Here is a 24,176-nt window from a genome sequence, read left to right on the forward strand (position 1 = left end):
AAAGTAAAATTGTTTGGATTAAAAAAAAACATATATTGAGTAGGTTTGAAATGAAAATTGGTTAAAGTTTGTGTATGATAGAGTGAATATAATAGATTAAAAAATATTTTAATTGATAAAATTAAATTATTACTGTTTTATTTTTAAAGTAAATGTAATATAAATTTATTATTATTATTATAAAATAATTTTAATTATTATTATTTATTATTAATACTAATTTTTATTATTAAAATATATTTTATTATTAATGTTTGATATTAATATTTTAATTATTTTATTATTGAGGAAGGAAGCACACTCACCTTCCTCTTCCTTTTCTACGTTGGGGAGGGAAGCCTTGTAAATTTCGTTTCAGCTTGATCTGTCTCCATTGAAAAAAAAAGGTTAAAAATGTAAATATGATAAAACACATCTAATTTTCCCATTTTTCTTTATGCACTCATGAAAACTCTTCCATGAACACCAGTGTTCCACGCCTTTTCATAAGAGTGATAGCATTTACTTGATATTATTAAGATTCATTTTTATTTTTATTTAACATACAATAAAAGAATAAATATAAAAAATTTATTTATGTTAAAATATCATTTTTCTTTATTAAAATTTTGATAAAAAATATAAACGAAAAAGTAATGTTTTTTTTTTTTGGAAAAAAGAAATTGTAATGATTTGGTTAAGTTGAAATAACTTATAATTTTTGTTGCCTTCTTATAATGTTAATAAAGATTGGAGCATGAAATTTGGATAATATGATTGAAGATAAGAGACATAATTGTTGGAAGTGAACAAAAGATGTTGAGGGATAAAGTCAAACAATTATTAGCCACCAATGAAGAATCATAGAGCTTCATATCATACACATCAACCACAAAAAATCAAAGCAACAAATTTACTTTCATTTATTATTATATTTTGGGAAAATAGCACAATACCCCCAACCTCCCAAAGCTTTTACATTTATGAAAAGAAAAAGTCATAAATATTAAATAAAATGTAGCTGATTCAAGTCTACTCCAATAAAAAATAGCAAAAAAATAAAAATAAAATTGAAGGTGCACATTTTATTTTACGAATATATAATTTATTATAATTATTAGTTTCTATATCATTGTAGTTTTATCTTTGTGAGCTGCTAATTAAAAATAATTTCAAAGATCACATGAAGTAATTGTTTTATTAAACTGCGTAGCCGATCTAAATTCAGTTTTGATTGAATTTAATTTTATATTAAAATCAAATTAAAGTATATGATATATTTACTTATAAGTTGGTGATCCAGGTAATGTTGGACTTTATATTTTTTAGTAAGGTGTGGAGTCTACTTAAACTTGATTAATTGGGTTTTTCGACAAGAAATATTTATTAACTTTATATTTTTTTTTTCAATTGCGTTTTCTTGAAAAATAAAAATTGCATTGACATATTTTTGCTGGATAAAGCACATCAATAACAATCAATAAATAAAAATAAAAGATGTCTTACTTAAATAATATCTTATTTCTTCTTATTTTTAGTACTTTGTTTTACTTTTGATAATATGATAGTTAAGAACAATATTTTCTTTAAAATAAAAAACTAGTATAAGTGTTTTTATAAGTTTATACATAAAATAGTTTTAATTTACACAAAAAAATTATTTTATTTTATCTTTTTAACTTTTTCTTAGAAATAATTATAAAAAGTTTACCCAATCATGTTTTTTTTGTCTATTTTTAATTTTATTTGTAACATCAAAATAAGCCTAAATTTTTTTAAGAGCAATGGTATAGGAACATAAATTTAATACATGTTGTAGAAATAAATTAGTTATAAAAAAAATTGAATTTTTGTATTTATAAAAGAAAATAAAAAAAATAAAAAGTAATGTCAAAAAATATAAAAAATTTATGTGTCTCAACTTATTATTACTCTATCTTTAATTTGAAGTGGCATTAAAATGATCTATTGCATTCTCCTTTTTTTCCCCAAAGAAAAATAGTATTTTTAATTTTTCTTGCCTCAGCCGGCATCAGGCAAAGCGAGAAGTTTGTGAATTCGCCATGTCCCATTGCCACTGCTGTACGCTTACTTTTCTTATCTGTTTCTTCTTCAATCTCCCAACTCCCTATTTTCTTTGGTTTTTCACCTGAAACCTGATTTTAACGATAAAGGTACTTCATTTCTTGCGTTTTTCTTTTTCTTCCTTGCATGGTATTCCTGCATTTTGTCTCTGACGTTCAATTGTGTGATGTTTAGAACATAATTGAATCTGGGTATTAGGATATTAACAGGTTTTAGCGTCGGGTGGGATGTTAAGTTTCATTCTTGTCTGTGACGTTGCTTGCTTTTCAGTGAGTTTGAAATGAAGGAGATCAAGATCAAATGACTGGAATTGCGATGTTTTAAATTTGGTTTCTAGTCCACGATCGGTGTTTGTGTGATTTGATTTCTTAAAGGGATAATTTGATCACTTTAAGGATTAACTAGTAGCATTCAATGTTAATTATGCTGAACATTTTAACTTTTTTACTCGTTGTAGACAGTTACTTGGGATGCAAATTGAATCAAGGAGTGTGAACGCAGCTGTTTTTGATTGGTTCTATGTGATCTGAGGTTTTTCTGGAGGGGAATTTTTGTGAAGAGTTGTGACGTTTGACAATGTCCTCTACTGATAATAATCACAGGCCTTCTCCACAAATTTCTTCCTTTGGCCGCTCTATATATCGTCTCAGGCAGGAACAGGTTCATTCTTTGGAAGAGAATCACAGATCCAGTACCAGGGATTCGGAGCTTGAATCATTCCAAAAACAGGTTACTGATCGATTTGAGGACCTGTTCAGGGCCAGTGATGATGAATTGCTCTCAATTGATTGGATACAGAAGCTCCTGAATGCTTTTATCTGTTGCCATGAGGAATTCAGAGCTATTCTGTTGAACAATAAAGAGCAACTCTCGCATTCCCCTCTGGACCGATCAATCTCTGAATTCTTTGAGAGGCTGGTAAAGGCACTTGACATTTGCAATGCAAGCAGCAACGGGATTGAGAAGGTTCGGGCGTGGCTAAAGCATTTGGAAATTGTCTTGTGTGCGTTGAGTTCAAATCAGAGAGCATTGAGTGAAGGCCATGTCCTGAGGGCCAGAAAGGCACTGATGGATTTGGCAGTGACAATGTTAGATGAGAAAGATTGCAGTTCAGTTTTTCCTCAGCGTAACAGATCTTTTGGGCGGCACAACACGAACAAGGATCATCGCCGCCACTTCACAGCTCTTTCTCGATCACATTCGTGGAGTGTATCAAGATCCTGGTCTGCAGCCAAGCAACTTCATTCCATTTCAAGCAATTTGATTCCCCCTCGTGGGAGTGAAATTGTTGCAACAAATGGGCTTGCAATTCCTGTTTATACTATGAATTCTGTTCTCTTGTTTGTTCTGTGGGCTCTTGTGGCAGCTGTTCCTTGCCAGGATAGAGGCCTCAACATTCAGATGTCAGTTCCACGACAATACTCATGGGGCGTCCCAGTTACTTCACTTCATGATCGGATTAAGAAACGAGAGCGCCGAAGCTCCAATGGTTTGCTGAAGGAGATAAATCAAGTTGAAAGTTGTATTAGGAACATGACTGATTTGGTAGATTCAGTTCAGTTTCCACTGAGAGATGAGCAGAAAATGGAAGTCGAGGAGAGGCTGAAAGAGCTAAGAGTTGTTTATGGAGCCTTAAGAGATGGATTGGATCCATTAGAGCGCCAAGTGAGGGAAGTGTTTCGGAAGATTATGACTTGCAGAGCTGAGGGACTTGATTACACAGGCTAGGTACGTTATGCATGCAGATGCACTGCCATGAAAGTGTTGCATTGCATGCAGGGTACCATTGATCATCAAATGTACATTTTACATCTTACCACCATTTTGGAAGGAGGAAGAGTGATTAGATTCGGTTAGCAGAAAAATCAACCTTTCTTGCAATGGATTGTAGTTATGTCAATACTTGTGAAAAATAACGATGATATCATTATTTGTATATTTATGATTTCTTTGCTCAATCACACACACCCCAAATGTTTCCTGTGGACTGTTGTCTGAGAAATTGTTTAAGCTTAACTATATTTTTAATGCTTTTAGTTTGGATTACATGTAATATTAATATTTTGTGTTTGTTTTTAGTTAATTAAGTTTATTGTTAAGTTTTTTTATCCTTATAATGTTTGACATGACATGACTTGCCATTAGAAAATAATTTATTTTATCTCCATGCAAATAAGGAGATGTTAATTTTTAGTTTATTCCATGTAGAATATAGTAAATTTGTTTCTAGTGAAGAATATTTAAATTATCAAAATCTTTTTAAAAGAATAGAGGGTTTTAGAACAAAAATGGATATATTTATTAAAAAAACCTATCAATTATTTCCATTTAAATCCTAATTTCATATTTTATAAAATCTTTTCAAATTTTGTTATTCGCTATTTTAAAGCTATTTTGTATCTCAAATACGTCATAAACCTAAAATATTTGAACGAAAAAAGAATTTGAAAGATTATATGGAAGAAATTTGCTGAAAGGACTATATTAATTTAATATTAAAAATCTAAATATAAATTATTCTAAGAAAACTTGAAGACCAAATTTATACAACTAAAAGAATGAAAAGTGCAACTAATATTTTTATTCTAGAATATTTCCTTTTTGGTACAAAGTTAGGAGTAACTGAGCATACTAAGTGTTGCTGATAGCAACTTTATATATTTTATTTGAAATGGAGAAGGAAAAGAAAAAGTTAAAATTGAGCAGAAAACGTGTGGTGGTGTCAAGAACTTTTTTGAAGTTGCCGCCATTAACAAGTGAAGCAAGAAAATTTTGGAATGGAGGACAATTCTGCTTTTGTCTGTTGGGTGGTGATGAATCGTTGAAAACTGAAGCAAGAAGGAAGAATAATTGACCCTTTTTTTGGCCTTTATTAACGTCCAGTACAATATGCTTGTACAGTAAAAGACAAATTAACGGTAAGCATGCGCAAATTGAGGCAGCTGATAGAATCAAACTCTTCTAAAGAGAGATAAAAAACCGTAGACAACGGCAAAACATTTGGCATAAAAACAGTTGACACGACACTGGACAACTCCAATTGTAAAGTGTATAAAAGAGAGAATTTTGACTTTTAGAACAAAATTCTTTGAATTCCAATGGTTTTGTATACAAGGTTTTGCCTATTTTCTTGATCCTACACATGGTGTTGGTTGTGCATGCTATAATTCCAACGCAAAAAATAATTGCATTGCCATCTAAGTAGTGCTATGATCTCAATGCAGTATTCACAATGAATCTATTCACTGAGTTGTGGAAGTGATGTGTCATGCAAATTTCCTGGTATTCTAGTACTAACAAAACAGCTCTGGAAAAGACCACATTATGAACTTGACAAAAATGTCACACTCCAAGAATTCAATATGAGCAGCACGTCCAATAAGTGTGTTGAAGCTCCTCTTGCCGTAGGAGGAGTTTCCGAAGTTAATGTCACAGCGCATGACAACACGATTGTCAGAGTTAGTTCTAAGTTGGTCCAAGCAATTATTTAACATCTCTAGAAACACTTTCCCTTGTTTGGAATAGTCCAACGTAGCTGCTGGACTCAGTTCTATTCTGGCAGAGTGATATGGAACATAACCATCCTGACACGTCATGTGCAGAAAACATTATGATATGATAACAAGTTCTGTATTACAACCGTTTAAAGAATGTTTGTTACCTGAGGTGAGGATAAAAGAATCACATTCTTAAAGTTTGTCAGTGTCTTCTTCTGTAGTACAAGATAAAGAACAGCATTATATATACTTTGACAAAAACCTCGTAATAATTAGAGAGTTGGGATGAGAGAGAAATAGATAAGGCAAGGTAATATGATTCAATACCTTTGAAAGATTGTAGATGAAGGTGTTCTCAAGATCATGATCATCAGTGAAAGTTAGTTGGTGGATGCATCGTGTGCCCTTGATCTTCTTCAAGAGCCACAATCCTGAATTGAATAGAGAGTTCGAACTATACATATAACCCAAGTGTGGACCAGATATAGAAACGTATGTACACAAGTATCTTAGATATGGCTCCATGATGCTTTCTGAAATTAAAAATAAATGAAGGCATGTTAATGTCCTAGCTTAAATTTTGAAGGGTATTATTCTTCACTCCTTCAGAACTCTGTAAATACCTGCCAAAGCAGCTCTCACAATGAGGTTCCCAATAGAATGACCAACAAAGCTAATCTTAATATCTTTCAAATTTCCAACTCTTGAAACTCTATCCATCTTCTTTTTCAGAAAAGAGATCACTTCCTGAGCAAGCCGCAATCCCATTTCTCTGAAGTCTTCAGATGTTTTGTCTTCGTTGGACTCAGACATGAGAACATGTATTTTGGGGTCTAATAAAATCCACTGGTTACGAATAAGCCGTAAATCTAAATGATGTCCCTGCTTGTTGAGGGAGCAGAGGGTGCACTTGGTCAGACAAACCAGTCAAAACAAGTACAAACATTAAACAACAAATTTAATCAACTTCTATTAATAGTAAAAAAGACAAAATCATCAAAGCAAACACCAATATCCAGAGTAAATAAGGAAGTTATATTGCATGCCTCCAAGCTTCTCTTGAATTACTGATCTACATTTCATGTTACTCGTAAATTTTGAAAACTGGGGATTGATTGATATAATATGTACTTGAATCCAAACAAGGTCAACAATCGAATTGTTACCATGTTTAGCAGGTAGGCTGCTACAGTTTTCAAATGAAAAAAGTAGTTTTCTTTCAAAGATCAAACCGGGTAAAATGAAACCAGGAAAGAAATGTGAAATTGAGGTGATAAGAAGGCTACTGCAAGAATGTGAAGCTTGCCTGAAACCCGTGAACAAAAACAACTACTCTCAAAACATGCTCATTTTGTTGTGGGTGATTCCCAGGCAACTTGATTACGGCTTTAGATCCATTTTCCAGGATATGTTTATCTTCGTCCTCAAAAGGAAGGAAATACGATTTCACATTGGTATAACGGTACATGTTCTCCAAGCGTTCTACAATAATGATAGGAACACGCAAAGGATCTTCATATATATACATGTCTTGAAGTGATCGATTGTTGATCTGCATTGAATACACACGACAAAAATACAAATCATCAGGAGAAACAAAAGTTGTCATCATAAACATTCCACAAGTAAATAACTACTTGCCTTCATTTGTGCTATACCACGTCTATGAAGTTCGGCTCGCATTGTTGCAGTCTGAATGGGCTGAAAAAGAAAATAATTTTAAGAATTTGATAAGCTAATTCACAGGAAGCCAAAAAAATTATTAGTTTCAAACTCATGAGATGATTTATGAAGTTTAGCGATCAGATATAGTGTATAGTGCATAATTACATCATCATTAAACCTTCTTGTACTTGCTAATCTACCACCACGTAAGCTACGATACAATGATGTCCCTTCAACTCCATTACTCATGTACTGGTGAGGCATATCAACCTTGGAGTACATCATCCATATTGACCACTCAGTTCTTCGATCGTTAGCCCATGAGTTACGCAGAAATTCCAGTATCTTTGTTTTATTTTCCCTGATGAAGGAATGAGAATAAAAGTCAAGACAAAAGCTGATGTCATTGACTAGAGAGTGCTTAAAGTTATGCTCGAAGATATTTATATGAATGCATCTTTTCTCAGAAAATACGTAACATCCTTAGCTCTATTGGTAAATTACTACATAAAAAAAATTGAGTATACCTGTGGAATTTCAGAAATGTATTCCAGATATATAAGAGCTGATTCCCAATAGACTGGAATGAGTTTAGCATATCATCCCAAGACTGTTAAAGGCGAGAAGAAGTATTATTGAGCGAGCAAATAATCTAAAGCATTAAAAAGGCTAATAAAGCATTCACTTTGCCAGAATTATGAACCTCAGCATTGGATTTTGTCCCATCAGACAGTAGAAGTGATTTCCCATCATCAGTATTTTTCTCGTGAGCAGGAGAAGGAGAATTTAATGACTTAGTAACATCTGACTCAAAATTAATTCCCGCCAAATCAATAGTTTGTTTAATTCCTCTGCTTATTCTGAATAGGTCATCAAGCAGGATATCATGTGCAGCCATCAATTCTTTGACGAGCGCAGCCTGGTTTGAAAGAATCAGATACAACTGTAACCAGTGTATATTGAGATAAAAGTTGCAAGAAATTAAGAATCTTATTCAATACTGTAAATCAAATTTACAATATCAAATCAAACACTTTAATGAAGCAAGCATTGCTGCTATGAAGTTATAAAAGATTTTGTATCATAAAAGAACACACCTTGTTTAACCTAAGGTAGTCTTCACTGCAGGTTCCTTCAGAAGCCAAAAAATTACTGGTACAATAAATTAACATTTTTAAGAACATAAGTTATGTTACTATCTAATAGAATTTATGGCAATGCAATGGTTTCTACTTGAACCATAAAATATGAATTCTGACAAACCTTGGTACCTTCAGTTGTGGTGTGCGATAACCAGATTTTAGTAGACTGATATGAACACTAGTATCAACAAGAACTGCATGGAAAGCGTCAAAATATACAGGACAATATGAATGCAATCCCAGAAGAGCTTTAGGAGGGATTCTATACTCATGAACTGAAGCTGCACATGGATTCAATGGACTTTGTATCTCTGGCCTGCTAAATTACATAACAGTTTAAGAAGTCAGAACCTCTAATCCTCATCAAGTCCAGTTCAATCTGTGTCCCATCTGTAACTTTCGCTAATGAACAGAGCGGGAGAAAGAGGATAACTAACCCCATTTCAGGTGTTGGAGTGTGAAAGAGCTCAAACTTCAAGATAACGGCAGAGGATTTCGCCTGTGGATAAAAATAATCATCAGCAAAAATATTTGTTATAGAAGAATTAAAAAAAAAGAAAACATGGCACTTCAAAACATGGATAAGTCATGACAGATTTACATTTTTCTGTTATTGAGCACACAGAAAGCTTCACAAGATCATATGGTGCTTAAATTTGTGTTGTTTGTGATAAGACTGTTTCTAACACTTTTTGTACTTCACTGAGACTGTTGGTTGTGTTGGTTAGATGACTAAAACAAAAAGGCCATCCTTCATTGCTTATGTATACTACAGGTTATGGTTTACATAGAATAATAACAGCGAGAAATTAGAAGTTACCTCATGTACGCCATAAGATAGATAGAATGAGATCATTATAGAAAGAAATACATCCTGCCTTGCATATCTGATCCGGAATGATGGTGTTGAAAAACTGTTATCTTTATCATCAATCATCCAAACTCCACAAAAATTGTCAGCGCTAACTTCAGGAGCTGCAGCTCAAAGAAAATATGGGCACCAAGATTTTACTCAGTCTAAAAATATTGTGCAAGGCGGCAAACTAACTGAACAAAAATGTAAACGCCAAGCATATCCAGCATGTTAGTTCTAATGTCTCACAAAAACAAGGGGTAATGCAGTTCAAAATAGTAGACAAAGAATTTGAGAACATATCCCAATCAAGAATAATATGAAGTTGGATACAGAAAAATACACAGGCACTGGAACCCCCATTCTACATTTGTTTGCACACAGATATCCTCCTTGTCCCTAGCTGACAACTTCTCCGAGAAAATGAACAACATTAGAAAAATCATTCAAGGAACAAAAAGAATCAAACCTGATTTGCTTGTATGGAAAAATAAAAAAGAAAATGGAATAAAAAACAAAAAAGTTCTGTTCCTTAGCCCAGAAAAAGACATAAACAAGTTAGCATCAATTTGTCGCTCATTGATATACCCTTTTCTTGGAAAGTCAAACCTAATTGCAAAAAATTCAATCATTTGTTTCCAAACGAAATAACAAAATTCCGCAACTTCAGCACAGCACAATGAATGAGACATATACATATAGTGATGCCCGTGTTATGCACAATGAATGTTTGTGCGGAAATCACAAACACCCCACCCAAAAGGAGCCCTTGAACATCACAGGCACAATATCTCAAGACCAAAAAAATTGTGTTAAGTTAACTAAATAGATTGTTACTGCAAAACCTAAAGTCAACAATTACAAAGCCTTATCCCATCAAGTAAGGTCGGCCACATGAATAGCCTCACCGGGCTGGTTAAATACCAAATTCTCAAACTGAGAAGCATAACTGCAACCAAATACTAACATTTCAAAATATAATGAAAATGTTTTCACCTTCATACTGAACAACCCGTGCAGGAATCCCGGGATAGGAGTCATCATCGTCCTCCTCCCATCTCATGGTAACCTTGATTCTGTACCATCTGCACACCAACAGGAATAAAAAGAACTTACAAGATAAGTTTTTTACTGTACATAAAACAAAACCACTGGAATGACAGAAATAAAAGCTTACCCTTGTTCGAAAAGGTCGAGATTGTGAAACCTGTGAATGTAAACAGCAACTTCGTAAACAGCATCCAGCATAGGGAGTTGGTGATTTGGCTTATCAGAGGGAGGTTGGTGATGGACATTGGGCAACCTTTTGGTTGACAAATTGGTTTGATCCAAACCCACAAACCATCCTAGTTTCCTAAACATATGTAGTGTGTGGTGCAGACAGACACAGTGATACTGAATGCCCAAATGATCATCACTTAGAATTTCAATGGAAGTTGAGCAAAACCCATTAGGTGTGAATAAAAAAGAAACAACTTTGTCATCCCCACCTCGAGGTTGTTTCAAACTTTACATGGAAAATATCAAGGCTGAGAAGAGAATTGCAATGTGCGTGGGATGAGGGGATTTGATTAGTTAGAGTTGGGAAAAGTTGGGACTAAAGTGGAAGAGGGGAATAGAGTGTAGGCGTGGAAACAACAAGAATAAAGCATAGTAATAGCAATTGTTTTTCCATTTTTCATTAATATTAATATTAAAAATTGACGATTTTGGTTGGCAATGGGTGCGCAAGAGAGGGACCCAAAGAGCATCATTTTCGTCAACCCTTTATGGCAGGTGATGTTTTGCTGTTTTGTAATCCTAAAAAAGATCAAAAAAAGGTAACTTTGAAAATGGCACCAAGGCATGTTGTCGTGTCGGTGCTGACACACCCCATTTCTATCTTTCCTTTCATGAAAGTTTCAACTTTGCAGATCGAAATTAACTGGCAGTTTCCTCTTCAATCTTCTACTGTTACTTTACCCTATCTTCAGCTATCTCTCTCCTCTGGCTTCAGTTATTGTTGTTGATATCATTCTTGCCGATGATATTGGAGATATTTGTAGTATGATACCGTTTGGATTTGTTATGATAATATGAAGGATTTTTACAATAAAAATATTACTGACTAATTAAAAAGAATAACTATATACTTAATTATTTTTATTGTATTTAAATTAAATTTTGTATTACTTTATAGTTTTTAAAAAAATTGACTTTAAAAGAAAAAATAAATGTGACAGAATAACTTACAAGTATCCATGTATTCAAATTAATGTACATGCAAAACTTTAGAAACATAGAATTCTTATTTTTCCTCACTTTTTCAACTGCTCAATCTTTCTGGGACTGAGAAAATATAATTTTTTTTCATTATTTTTTCTAATTTCAAGATATTGCTAGTTGTTATAGGAAGTAAAAAAGAAAGAGCTTGTCTGTTTTATTTCCATTTGTTTACATATTGCGTGTTGTCTTTAAGTCAGTGAGTGGTTTACTTTTCTTATTTTCATTTGATTAATCTAAAATCAATTTTAAATAATAAAATTTAAGTTGAAAAGTATCTTCTTAAAAAGAATAGCAATCTTAATTTCTTTTTCTAATATTATATATAATGCTTCCATTTTGTTTAAAGTATATTAAGAAAATAGAATCAATATTTTAAAGTGTTTTTTATTAGCAATAATAAATAAATTAAGAAAGAACACATTTTGTATGTGCATAAAATACATAGAAAAGGAATTATAGGACTAGAGAGGATCATGAAAATATATATTTTGATAAATAGTATATTCCTTTCATTTCAAAAGTGTTACGTATTTGTAAGAGTTTTTTTTTTCATTATAATATGGACGTCTTACTATTTTTTATTTTTTTTCACATTATTATTATTCACGTTATTTTTGTTGGTATCTTGGTCAAAAGTGAGTTTCATGCACATGTTTTTTTATTTGATATAAAGTCATAGGAAAGAAATAATTAACAAATAAAAAATAATAGTCTTTGATTTTATATATGATCATTTTATTTATTTATTAATATTAATGAAAGGTAAAAAGTAGGTATATATATGTATGTGTGTTCATTAATTTTAGATAATGATATATTGAAAGAGATAGACAAATATTTTACTATGAAAGTTTTGTATACTAAATTGAAAGTAAGAGTTCATTTAAAAATGCAAAAATCATTTTTGTCATATAAGAGATTGTTAAATATAATTTACACATAAAAATATGACGTGGGTTACTTTCCTTATTTTAATTTGATTAATCTAAAATCAATGTTAAACAATAAAAATAAAAAGTATCTTCTTAAAAAAATAGAAATTTTAACTTGTTTTTCTAATATTATCTATACTTTTATTTTGTTTAAAACATGTTAAAAGAATAGAAAAATATCAATATTTTTAAGTGGTTTCTTTTTTTTCTTATCAATAATAAATAAATTAATAAAGAGGACATTTTGTATGTCTATAAAAAAACATACCTAGAAAAATAACTATAGGATCATGACGACATGTATTTTTATAAATGGTATATATTTTATCATGATTAATATTTGCGTTGTTATTTTTTATTCGCTTTTTCTTGAAAGTTGGAAAGAAACAACTAGCACAATGTGTGTGTTGGATATTTTTCTCTAATATTATCTATAATACATTATTTTGTTTAAAAAATTAGAAAAATATCAATATTTTCAAGTTATATATATATATATATATATATATATATATATATATATATATATATATATATATATATATATATATATATATATATGATCCTTTTATTTTTTTTCATATTAGTGAAAGGTAGAGATATATGTACGAGTGATAGATATTAATTTTAGACAATGATATATTAAAAGAGATAGACAAACATTTTTCTATGAAAATTTTGTACACCAAATTGAAAGTAAGAGTTCATTTAAAAATATAAAAATCATTTTGTCACAAGGGTTTACAAGTCAAAATATGACAATCTCGTGTATATTTTGTTTCACGTAGATACCTTCATTATAAATATTTTTTTTTCAATTTAAAGTTATTTATATGTTTCTTAAAGTGATTGTTCTTTCTTTTTATTGATGTCTATGTGATGAATGTTAAAAAAAAAAATCAAACTTTTAATTTCATGTATGTTCTAATAAAAATAATAATAAATAAGGGTGTGATGGTAATAATACTGTGAAGGAATTCATTCACATCGAAAAGCCCACATGTAATATAAATTCAATTAATAAATATTAATTTTAAAAAAATGTAGAATTACAAATATTATATAGTTTAATTAAAGTTAACCATTTTATTTTTATATAAAAAACTGAAATGAAACAATAATAAATAGTTTTTTAGTGATTTTGTATCCTTAAATAAGAAACATTAATATTTTTAGGAATCATACTATTTATCATTTATAGAAGTAAAAAATGATAGTAAATAAAATAATCATTGTTTGATATTACAAGTGGTAATGAAAAGTCATGTATTTAATATAACTATGTTTTAATTGCTAAATTGAACAATTCTATTAGTTTCACTTTCTATAACTGTTTCAGAGAAAAGAAAATTGTTTCCAGTAATTGGCTTTTTAAAAAATGTAATGATGTATTAAATGCTTTTCTGAATTATTCTTAATTAATACTCACGCATTTATTAATACATGTATCAAAACCTTGAATTTAAAGGAGAGAACAATTATTAAATGCAACAGATATCATTGTTCAAATAAAAATAGTTATTAGCATTTATAAAATTACTGTTCTCCCCTTTTTTTTAAATAATTTTTTTTTGTTTTTTGTTTTATTTATCATTTCAAAGTTTAAAATAACAATTATATCCTTTCCTTTTATATAATTTAGTAAGAGATCTATACTTCACCAACACAATTAAATTCAAAGACTCAAAATCGAATTACCTGCATTATATGAATACCATAACAACTCTACATCCTACTAGTTAAAAAGTTTCAAACAAAATTATAATTAACAAATACTATAGCTTCTCTTACTCAAGTTTCCTTTTGCACTTCAAAATATTCAAAAAATAGAAATGGATAAGAAATAAAAATCATTCAAAAAACTTATTGATTTGTTTAGACTTTAAGGAAAGAATAATAGGAGATGAAAGAATGTAGAAGACTGAGATCATGAATTATTCTATTAACACCCATCAAATACATGCTAAATCTTTTTTTTTATTTTCAAGCCCAAATTCATAAAACTTTACCTTACGCACCACTCCTAAAATTGTCTTCAATCTACAACTAAAACACACTATAACTAACTCACATATCTAACACATATTCTAAATACATCTTCAATTAAAATAAAAATTACGCCTCATTTAAATTTAAGTATCTCTTTTCAATTCATTCCATTTACTAATATAATAACAACTCATCACCATGCTATTAAATATCTAGAAAGTATATTTTTTATTTGAGGTCTATAACTTTTTTTTTATATAGTATTTGTTTTTGTGAAACCAAATGTTATTAAAGTCATTTTCTATTTCTATAAACTCTTTATTATCATTATTTGGTATTCGTCTTCCAAGTCTCCTTCTAAATGATGAGGTGTATTAGAAGTTTTCTCGGTATTCAAATTAATACTTGGCTAGAAATTCAAGTGAAATTTAAATTAATGAAAAAAAAAATTAAACAACGATTAAAAAAATATTTATAGTCATATCTTGTTAACCGTAAATTTCATTTGAATGAGTCACAATTATGGACCTATTTATCTAGAGATCCACTAACCAACTTACTCGTGAGATACTTAACTTGTTTTTTTACTTATCTAATGCAATGATATTCTTGACAGATGATATATTAACTTAATGACCAACGTTGTTATTAAGGTGCAGTCTTTGGTGTAGGAAAAATAATACTCAAGACTCAATATTTAGTGTTCGGCTAAGTGGTCTATTCATAAAAGATCCAGTCTTATTCATTACGGACTATCCAATACTAAGTACTTGGTAAACAATATCATGTATATGTCTTGAGTAACTCAATCAAAGACTATAATTAATAGAATTGAGAGGTGTTTAACTATTAACTATATACAGTACACTGTCCAAACATATATTTATAAAAAAATAATTAATAATCACAAAATACTGTTACTATTAATTTATCTGATTAAAATTATTAAATAGAGAGAAAGAAGATATAAGTTTCTTTTAGATTTGAAATTCCCAGATACGATATAGAAATGCATGCGAAACAGGATTAGAGACGAAATTTCATTTCGATTTATACGTACAATCAATGGAATTTGTGTTTAATTGTTGTGAAATTCTTATACAAAATATATAAATGTCAAAGTGAAATAAAAATTGAACGTAAGATATGAGGTTGATCTTAAAATAAAAGTTAGACCAAAAAGTTTGTCAAACCAAAAATGGGGAAGAATCTGATAGAATTTTGTCTTGTATATGAATAAGAGGATATAGAAGAGAGAGGGAGAAAAACACACTCAACCTACACAAAACCTCCTTTTGAATAAATATAAGTCTTCTAAATTCAAATAATTCCAACTTTTTAATTGCGTTTGCCATTATCGTGGAATCGGTAATTATAGTAACAATCTCCCTCAAAAACAAATTCATTAATAAGTTTTGTCATCGTCTTTCAATCTCATTCTCACCTTTTTACTCATTTTTCCCTCCAACGATGTATAACATGCGTGTACGGTTAAATTAAATTAAAAAAATAAATCAGTCATCTTATTTATATAATACAAAAAATAATTACATAACCTTGCGAGAGAGGTTGTAAAAGAAAAAAAAAACAAATATGATGAAAATGTAACGCAATATTATTTATTGAATGAATATAATTGCAATTTTCAAATAATGTAATGTTATATTTATACATGTTGACTTTGTGTATTATAATTGCAATATCACGATATTAAATTAATCATTGTGGCGTGTAATATTTGAGTAAGATTTAAAGTTGGTGTTCCTATTCTTAAAAACGGTAAAATATAATGATTTCACATGACCGATAGGTAGTGTTATGCTATAAAGAATAAAAATTGAAATTTAATATGCTTACGGCTAAAAACTTATTCCTTTTATCTACTGTCACTGAGATTTAATATTCTTTTATATTAAAACTGTTTGTTTTACTGAAATAATCTTTCTTTTTCAATAGATATGTTATTTTTTAATAATGGATAAATAGTTTTAAGACAAATTGAAAAAAAACATGGTTCGAAGTGAGAATAACAACTAATTTAATATATTTTAGATAATTAAAACTACAGTTGTTTTTCTGATGATTGTTGTACTATAAAATTATGTTATATATAAAATAAAAGTGTATGAGTAACTCTTTAAGATGTGAATATGAATGGTAGTAATTGCGTGTCTTCAATGCATAATATTCGTGTTATTAACCAAAATCGGCAGCACCTATCTTTAATGCATACCCTATCTTTATGGATACCTTGCATTGATGTCCTAAAAATCAAAATAACACCAATGTAGCATTTATCAAGATTGCGTTATTATTTTTTTCATAATGTACACGGTTGATATGTATTAAATTAGGGTTACAAGATTAACGGGGTGTGTTTCTCAAATAACAAAGCACAAAAAATTATATTTTCTTTTCATATCACATACATAAATTTTATTCGAATGTGAAAGTCCAAATAAATCATATTATTTATATATATTGTATTGTTAGTTATGAATACATAATCAAAATAGTCAATTATTATTGATGGATCGATCAGTCCAAACACTAAAAAATTACGACTACTATCGATTAGTTTAAAACAAAGTGTAATTATTTGTAATTGGATCATAATTAAATTCTTGTTAGTCTAAAGTTTATTCTAAAAATTATAAATACAGATTTCAAATAAAAATTTTGTAATTATATTTAATATATATTAATTGTTTTAATAATCAAATTTTTATTAATTTTAACATCGAAATATCTTGATTAACATAATAAACATATATATGATATGTGATGAACGAAGTTAAAGTTAAACATTTAAATCTTCAAGACACACAGCTAATATAATAAATAGTTGACATCTAATAACCGAAACAATTCATATAACTTTAAAATTAATGTAAAAATGGAGTATTGTAAAAAATGTGTAGTGTAGTAGTTGGAGATAATCTTTACCATTTGTTAGAATGAATAAATTTCATCTTACCGATATCAACTCTAAAAAAAATTACTAAAATAAAATCAGTGTAAATTTTCAAAGTTTAATCAAGACATGGACCAATTTTATATGAAAAAAATCATAGGAATTTATAGGTAATGTTTATTTGTTTATTAATTATTACTAAAATAATTTTTCTGACGACAAAATTAGCAATATTTAATTGAAGTTTACACGATTAAACCTATATCCTATCTCCTATGTCTATGAAACCAGAAATTCCATGATTTTCATAATGAATAAAGGGAATATTCTTAAATATTTGTTGAGTTTTAAGGCTATAAGATAAGAAAGAGAGATTAGTGAGTTTGTTAGTTGATTAGACCCTTGAAGGTAAAATATTGTAAGGCAAACACTAATGATATTATGTATCACAGAAAATCACCTATAGTGTGAATCAAACGATCGACAACATGCATGAAGGATGTTTCATCCCACAATTGCCCACCGAATAACTTGGAACAAAGCATTGTTAGTATGTTTATAATCGATGGGAGTAACGATGAACTGACGGGGAGAGTGAGTTGATTGAACAAATAATAACAAATATGTTGATGGGGTATCTTATTTTGTACCTTTTGCATAAGCAGAAGAAATGGGATGCCTCTCACACAAGAAAACCTTTAATTTTCATACATTAACAGATACCTCACACTATCAGACAAAACACACCAACACAAGACCAAAGAAAGTGTCACAATCTCATGCTAATTTGCTTTGGTATGGTTTGAATGCATGCACTGTGAAACAAAGATGCTCTCCTTTGCATGGCAGGTGTCACCATGTTATTCACGGCCTTTGCAAAATTTATACAGATGTCAAATTTCTCACGTAGAGAAATCAACTGCCACCAAGGCAAAATGGTTTTTGGGTACGCTACCTACTAAAAGAGATTAATCCCTCACGAACCCTGAATGACACTCATTCCCCTCACCAATAATACCAATTTCCACGCCTTTTTTTTTTCTTATTTTTTCACTTGTTTATAAATAACTGGAGTTGCAACAACACATCCTCATTACCAAACCTGCACCAGATTGAGAAGAGGGTTGCTTTGGGATAAACCCTCACAACACCTCCAATCATATCATGGCCATCTTGGGTAGTCATAATCCTCTCGCAGCCACTTTTGGCATATTTGGTAACCACACACACCATAATCTCTTCATCATCTCTATCTTTCATCATCACTTGCTTAACGTCTTTCTTCTTTTCTTGCAATATGTTCTTTAAGTAAATGTTTGTTCGTCTGCATGTTCTTCCTTTTCCAATCTTCTCTGCCTTCTCATGCACTTACAGTTCTTCTGTTCTTACCATTTTAATTTGCTGCTAAAATGATATATAGTTGAGTTATTGGTTGATCACAAATTCATTCCCACATATAGTTGTTGAGAATACCATATTCCACAATGTTTAGAATCATCTATGTACTCTGATAAAGACAAACTAACACGTACACATTCTCCTTTTGAATTGTTCAGGAAACATCATTTCCTGTATGGTATACCTGGCTCCGGCGTAAGTACACGATTATCTCTATCAAATTTCCTGATTCTGTTTAAATATATTAATTTGATTTTCCCTTACCTGAATTCTCAGGCGAACATTTTGGAAAATCTACAAAAAGAAATCCACCCAAAGTTTCCAATGTCTACCTTACTTGGTGGCATTATTCAGCTCTTCACTTTGGTTGTACTATGCATCATTCAACATCAGACATGCCTTTTTGCTTGTCTCGATAAACTCCTTTGGATGTGTGATAGAGATCATCTACATTGTCATCTTCATAAAGTATGCGGATAAGCATGCCAAGGTATATATGTACATCAACCCAAAATAAGTAAAACTTTTTCCATAAATTCTAGCTTATTGATTACCCATCACAGCTACGCCATTCTTTAATCACAGAAATTAACCATTAAGCTACTTGGTGCAATGAACTTTGGGTCCTTGGCCTTGATCGTTTTGGTGACGCGTTTCGCCATCGATGAGTCCTATCAAGTGAAAGTCCTCGGATGGATTTGTGACGTGGTTTCAGTGATTGTATTTGCAGCACCTCTTAGTGTAGTGGTAAGCAAAATTTTGTATTGAAGCAAGAGATGAAGTTACACGGCAGTGAATTTGTAATACTCTAACTAATTATTGGCGTGCAGTTACAAGTTATAAGAACGAAGAGTGTACAATTTATGCCCTTCTGTTTGTCATTTTCCCTCTTACTGAATGCCATAATGTGGCTTGCTTATGGTTTCTTTAACAAGGACATGTGCGTTGCCGTAAGTGCCTATACCATTACATAAAATTAGTAACAACTTAATCAGATATTAATTTGATTACAATACTGCAGCTGCCAAATGTGGGGGGTCTAGCACTGGGACTGCTTCAGATGTTGCTACATGCCATTTACAGGAATCGTGGTGCGAAGGAGAACGTAACGACAGACGGTGCAGTGACAACCTTTGTGGTGGTCGTCAATCCATTGGGGTCTCCAGAAGTGTTCTCAACAGCAGTGAAAGATGAACTATCACTGGAAAATAATAATAATAATAATAAAGGTGGAGAGGACGATGCACAAGGGAAAACCGTGGAAGCCAACGATTGCCCTCTGTGATACGTATAAAGAACCTATTATTCTCTGAATCATTCTATCATCATCTTTATAACCTTAATATCAATCAAGATATGCTTCAGCTTTACTGATTAACTCATTTTTACTTCCTTTTTCTCGATGCTTCCATTGCTTTTACGGGTTAAAGGACAACTAACAGCAGCAATCAAAGATGTTATTACAAACATCACGAAATTAAGAAAGAAAATCATTAGTTAATATGATCCACGCAGCTTTTTGAGATGACTTTTCTTAGTTAAGCTTCAAAATCATTGACGAAAATCCAACTTCAAAACAAATGAGCCTCGAGATGGGTTTATATGCAAAATTAAAGGATGGCGCAAAAAGAAAATAAAGGAAAGATTTTGTGGTGTATTTGTGGTGGCTGTTAAAACCCAAAAGGATGTTTGTGCATAAAAAAGTGAAAGGTGTTGCTTTTTCTTCCTTTTTGTTAGCTTATTGTATCAGTTGATGACTGTTAGTATCAAATACGAGGTTTACACTTTGTCACACGTTTATGATCATAAACGTTAAAACAACAAAATAACGCTACAATCTCTTTCTGAAAACAAAAACTAAAACAATCTTTATATCTCTTAATTATACAATCATTGGCACGTCGTTATGAACTTCTGAGTATTTTATTATGTTTATTATTATTATTATTATTGTATGCTGAATCTTTTGAGCCTAAAGGCTGAATCTGATGAAAATTGAAGCCCAAAAACACTTGTCCAATATGAGTTTCGATAGGACAAAAACACCCAAGTTCCATAAATTTAGGAGTATAATCTTTTAGATTTTGAAAAATAATTTTCAGAGTAGAAAAAGTGTACGACTTAGCTTTCTGTAGGATACAGGAAAAAATGTCCGAGGGATGAATGGCTATGGGGTTATATATATATATATATATCATGTTTTTTAAATTATTCAGCTTTATATTTTAATCAACTTAAAACTATATACACAAATGGGCCTGTATTGGACAATGGTCCGTTTAAATTTCACTAAATTACCAATTTCATTTACTTAATTCGTGATATTAATTAAGGAACACAATTCATCATTATACATGTATTATTTAATTCAATTAATATTATTTTTGTTAGACAATTTCTTTAAATTAATAGTTACAAAATTCATATCATTTTTATTTTTCACTACATTTATTCTCAAAGTTTCATATATGTTTGCAGTTTTTCATAAATCTAGATATTTTTAATTGAGAGCTCAACTTTTTTCTATTACATTGAAACTTAAAAATCTTTGAATAATAATTATTTTAAGAACAAAAAATAATTAATCACTATAATGACCAATTTAGGTTTCAATTTATAAACTAAAAATTATTAATAACTAAAATAGTTTTAAAAAAATTATAATTGACTTTCAAATTTGTAAGTACAATAATTTCTATTATAAATTGGTCTCTAAATTAGTTATTAACATTAATTATTAAGGTTTTGACTATCAAAAAAATTGATCTATAAATTGATCTCTAATTAAAAAGTTGATCACTAAACATATTTTTTGTCATTAAAATTATTCATTTGTTAATGTAATTTACTGATATTTTTATTACATTTTTAATTTAAAACACATTAAGTTTTGAAATATTGGTTAGGTAACTTATCAATAAGAACATATTATTTTCTCTTAACTCAAATATAAACACAAAAAAAAAAGTAAGAAATGTTTCATATATTTAAATATAAACCAATTTCAGCCATTGTTTACGATTTGGAAAGTATGATATTTACATTTTGAAGAAATAAATAGCAGAATAGATAGGCATTTTGCAGTAAAAATTATATATGAAACTTACAATACATAGTCCATGTTTATCAGTGTTTCCTCCCTAAAACATGAAAAACCAGAGGATCTAACATTACTCATACATTCTAATTTCAATTACCATCTCCCAAATATATTAAAACATTACTTGGCTTCAGCTTCAGCTTCAATCAAATTAGTCAAATATTACTTGGCTGCAGCCATTTTCTCTATGTAGCAATGTAACTTGGAATGATCCTGCAAAATAATCAGCAAAGCTATGTGTGTATAAATTAACCTTTCAAATCTTTCCTCTCTGTTTCATATTTACCCTTTAACACTATCATGCATCATTTGTTTGGTATCTACACTAGGACTTCAAAACTAGTCCGTCAGGACTAGCAGCATATTACATCACCACTGGGCTGAATTCACTCGCCGAAGCATTCGTCTTGGTTTACTCTTCTCCTCAACTGGAATAAGGCACTCCATGAGCTGCACACAAAGAGTAAAAGGAGACGGATCACATTAACAGACAAGCAGCAACCACTTAAAAGGTAATTATATCCTTATAAAAGTTAAATCCTAGTGGGTTTATTGCCCAACCATTACTTCTCGAAGCCATTCTTAGTACAATTGTAAGAAAAGAGGGAGTTCACTTCACTCTCTAAACTCTAGAAACAAAAATATTACTCCTGATCCCCGATTTATATTCAACCAAGAGATGTAAATCTAGGGATTGAAGTGATGCACTGTATGTAGCAGGTCTAAGAGTTCCAAGAATAGCTTTCCAAGGATTAGTGGACAACTAACACATGGCACATGTGACTGTAATTCAAGAGTATATCAAAAGTGCTGTGCCAGTGAGATTGAATAATCCATCAAGAATGGTAGGCAAGACAATTTAGTGGTCACAAGACTATATGATCTGAGAGAATGAACCAAAAAAGAAGTGGTAGTTCACCCGGGTGACTTGAAATATCAGTAAGAAGGCAACCGATCCCAAAAGAAAGCAGAAATTGAGATTAAACCTACCCTAATCTAACCACTGCAATTATATGGATAGGTGGATTGTACCCTTCACATTGCTACAGCAATTGTATGCTGCAGCTGATCAAACCTAACCTATTGAAAGGCAGTTAAAACGTGAACATTAATTGACTTCTCAGTGAACATTATTACAATTGCTAGGCTGACTCACCCCATGAACTGTAGTTGTTCGAATTCAGCATTCAATTCATAGTTATAAAAGCAAATAAAAGAAAGTTGACTTGTGTTCTTGAGGCATTCAAGAATTACGCCAATACAGTTAACATCACCCAGGTTGAAGCAGAAGGGGAGTGGATACTGTGCATACCTGATTGAACCTCTGCCTTCTCCTTTCAGCCTGCACATAACAACACCCAAGATTTCATAAACTCACGAATCAACCAAGAAAAACCAGATTTTCACAGCTGATAATAATAAATTAATAAAAAAGAAGAAGATGAGGTGTGAGGAAACAAACCTCTTCCTTTAACAATCGAGCATTCTCTTCCTCGAGAATTGTAACCAAAGACTCTAACTCAACTGTATAAGCCTGGAAACAACAAACATCATCATCATCACAAACTGTCACTCGCCGAACAAGTTTCAAATAAAAAAAAAATTGAAAAGAAAAAAGAGAAAAGGGAATAGAATTAAAAAAAAAAAACTACCTGCTTGCGTTCCCTGGACCTAGCGGCAGATTCTCTGTTTTTTATCATCCTTCTCTGTTTCTGAAGAGTAGCCCTATCCACGACGGCTTCCTCCACAGCCTTTCTCTTTCCCCTTCCCCCGTGAGAGGGCGGAACGACGTCGTTTCTGGCAACGGAGGTCAACAACAAATCATGGAGGCTGATTGCCATGTCCTGAGACTCAGCGCCCCCGACCACCTCGTCCCATACCTGGCTCGAAATCGAACTCTGCGGCGCCACATCGGGATTCGTCGCGACCACCACCTTGGACGATGCCATGTCCTCTTCTGATTTCTGTGTTTGGTGATAGTTATTATAGAGAATAGAGAATAGGGAATAAATAAATAAATAAATAATCACCAAACTCTCTTCACTTCCCCCAACACATCACACGCTAAACCTTATTCTTCTGTAACAAAAACTATTAATAAATTCTGTCACAAACTAACCATTAATATTACTCTCTAATTTCCATTTTTGCCTCCGCAACATTTCAAAATACATTAACCTCTATAATATTTAATATATTTTGTAATTCCTAAGGCATATATGACTAAAGAAAAAAAAAAGGCAATTTATTTATTTATGTTTATGATGATAATAATGGATATTTAATATTGGAAGTATAGTTTGGTGAATGGAGAAAAAATGGAGTGGTTGGTGGAAGTGTTATTAGTCGAAAGACAA

General features: G+C 30.9%; 4 protein-coding genes across 10 annotated transcripts; 2 read left to right on the forward strand and 2 right to left on the reverse strand.

The window, feature by feature from the left end:
• Positions 1–1,952: 1,952 nt before the first annotated feature.
• Positions 1,953–4,100, forward strand: LOC106774526. Of its 4 annotated transcripts, none has more exons than XM_014661547.2 (2): positions 1,953–2,153; positions 2,522–4,100. In XM_014661547.2, exon 2 carries the CDS (start codon positions 2,641–2,643, stop codon positions 3,790–3,792), a length of 1,152 nt encoding a protein of 383 aa, XP_014517033.1. In that variant the 5' UTR covers positions 1,953–2,153; positions 2,522–2,640; the 3' UTR covers positions 3,793–4,100. The 4 variants fall into 4 exon arrangements, with proteins under 4 accessions (XP_014517033.1, XP_014517034.1, XP_014517036.1 ...); XM_014661548.2 differs by having other exon boundaries at positions 2,526–4,100; XM_014661550.2 differs by having other exon boundaries at positions 1,953–2,061.
• Positions 4,101–4,666: 566 nt separating this feature from the next.
• Positions 4,667–10,952, reverse strand: LOC106775045 (protein FAM135B). 2 transcript variants are annotated; one of them, XM_022786999.1, is made up of 15 exons: positions 10,399–10,952; positions 10,218–10,306; positions 9,189–9,343; positions 8,806–8,867; positions 8,490–8,684; positions 8,324–8,378; positions 7,930–8,145; positions 7,754–7,836; positions 7,392–7,587; positions 7,203–7,262; positions 6,868–7,113; positions 6,185–6,443; positions 5,889–6,094; positions 5,726–5,776; positions 4,667–5,648 (listed from the first exon to the last, which is right to left on the reverse strand). In XM_022786999.1, the coding sequence occupies exons 1-15, from the start codon at positions 10,581–10,583 to the stop codon at positions 5,358–5,360; spliced, it is 2,349 nt and encodes a 782-aa protein (XP_022642720.1). In that variant the 5' UTR covers positions 10,584–10,952; the 3' UTR covers positions 4,667–5,357. The 2 variants fall into 2 exon arrangements, with proteins under 2 accessions (XP_022642720.1, XP_014517563.1); XM_014662077.2 differs by having other exon boundaries at positions 4,668–5,648; positions 8,490–8,687; positions 10,399–10,951.
• A 7,376-nt stretch (positions 10,953–18,328) lies between these two features.
• Positions 18,329–20,337, forward strand: LOC106774990 (bidirectional sugar transporter N3-like). 2 transcript variants are annotated; one of them, XM_014662011.2, is made up of 6 exons: positions 18,333–18,537; positions 18,878–18,914; positions 18,996–19,209; positions 19,305–19,466; positions 19,550–19,669; positions 19,741–20,337. In XM_014662011.2, exons 1-6 carry the CDS (start codon positions 18,486–18,488, stop codon positions 20,002–20,004), a joined length of 849 nt encoding a protein of 282 aa, XP_014517497.1. In that variant the 5' UTR covers positions 18,333–18,485; the 3' UTR covers positions 20,005–20,337. The 2 variants fall into 2 exon arrangements, with proteins under 2 accessions (XP_022642733.1, XP_014517497.1); XM_022787012.1 differs by lacking the exon at positions 19,550–19,669 and having other exon boundaries at positions 18,329–18,537.
• A 1,440-nt stretch (positions 20,338–21,777) lies between these two features.
• Positions 21,778–23,810, reverse strand: LOC106775275 (G-box-binding factor 4). Of its 2 annotated transcripts, XM_022787071.1 has the most exons (5): positions 23,472–23,810; positions 23,282–23,353; positions 23,132–23,161; positions 22,188–22,269; positions 21,778–22,032 (listed from the first exon to the last, which is right to left on the reverse strand). In XM_022787071.1, the coding sequence occupies exons 1-4, from the start codon at positions 23,766–23,768 to the stop codon at positions 22,189–22,191; spliced, it is 480 nt and encodes a 159-aa protein (XP_022642792.1). In that variant the 5' UTR covers positions 23,769–23,810; the 3' UTR covers positions 21,778–22,032; position 22,188. The 2 variants fall into 2 exon arrangements, with proteins under 2 accessions (XP_022642792.1, XP_014517866.1); XM_014662380.2 differs by having other exon boundaries at positions 21,778–22,269; positions 23,472–23,808.
• Between the last annotated feature and the right edge of the window lie 366 nt (positions 23,811–24,176).

This window comes from Vigna radiata, chromosome 10, assembly GCF_000741045.1.
Source record: "Vigna radiata var. radiata cultivar VC1973A chromosome 10, Vradiata_ver6, whole genome shotgun sequence".
Taxonomy (NCBI): Eukaryota; Viridiplantae; Streptophyta; class Magnoliopsida; order Fabales; family Fabaceae; genus Vigna; species Vigna radiata.

Excerpts from the sequence above, each read along its gene's own strand:
- LOC106774990 (XM_014662011.2), top strand. The coding sequence starts at position 18,486 with ATGGCCATCTTGGGTAGTCATAATCCTCTCGCAGCCACTTTTGGCATA. Across the intron at positions 18,538-18,877 it reads AGCCACTTTTGGCATATTTG|GAAACATCATTTCCTGTATG; the intron begins GTAACCACACAC and ends TGAATTGTTCAG. Across the intron at positions 19,467-19,549 it reads CAGCACCTCTTAGTGTAGTG|TTACAAGTTATAAGAACGAA; the intron begins GTAAGCAAAATT and ends ATTGGCGTGCAG.
- LOC106775275 (XM_022787071.1), bottom strand. The coding sequence starts at position 23,768 with ATGGCATCGTCCAAGGTGGTGGTCGCGACGAATCCCGATGTGGCGCCG. Across the intron at positions 23,354-23,471 it reads GGTCCAGGGAACGCAAGCAG|GCTTATACAGTTGAGTTAGA; the intron begins GTAGTTTTTTTT and ends TGTTGTTTCCAG. Across the intron at positions 23,162-23,281 it reads CTCGATTGTTAAAGGAAGAG|GCTGAAAGGAGAAGGCAGAG; the intron begins GTTTGTTTCCTC and ends TGTTATGTGCAG.
- LOC106774526 (XM_014661547.2), top strand. The coding sequence starts at position 2,641 with ATGTCCTCTACTGATAATAATCACAGGCCTTCTCCACAAATTTCTTCC.
- LOC106775045 (XM_014662077.2), bottom strand. The coding sequence starts at position 10,583 with ATGTTTAGGAAACTAGGATGGTTTGTGGGTTTGGATCAAACCAATTTG. Across the intron at positions 8,868-9,188 it reads TATCTTATGGCGTACATGAG|GCGAAATCCTCTGCCGTTAT; the intron begins GTAACTTCTAAT and ends TTTTATCCACAG. Across the intron at positions 7,588-7,753 it reads ACATTTCTGAAATTCCACAG|GGAAAATAAAACAAAGATAC; the intron begins GTATACTCAATT and ends TTCCTTCATCAG.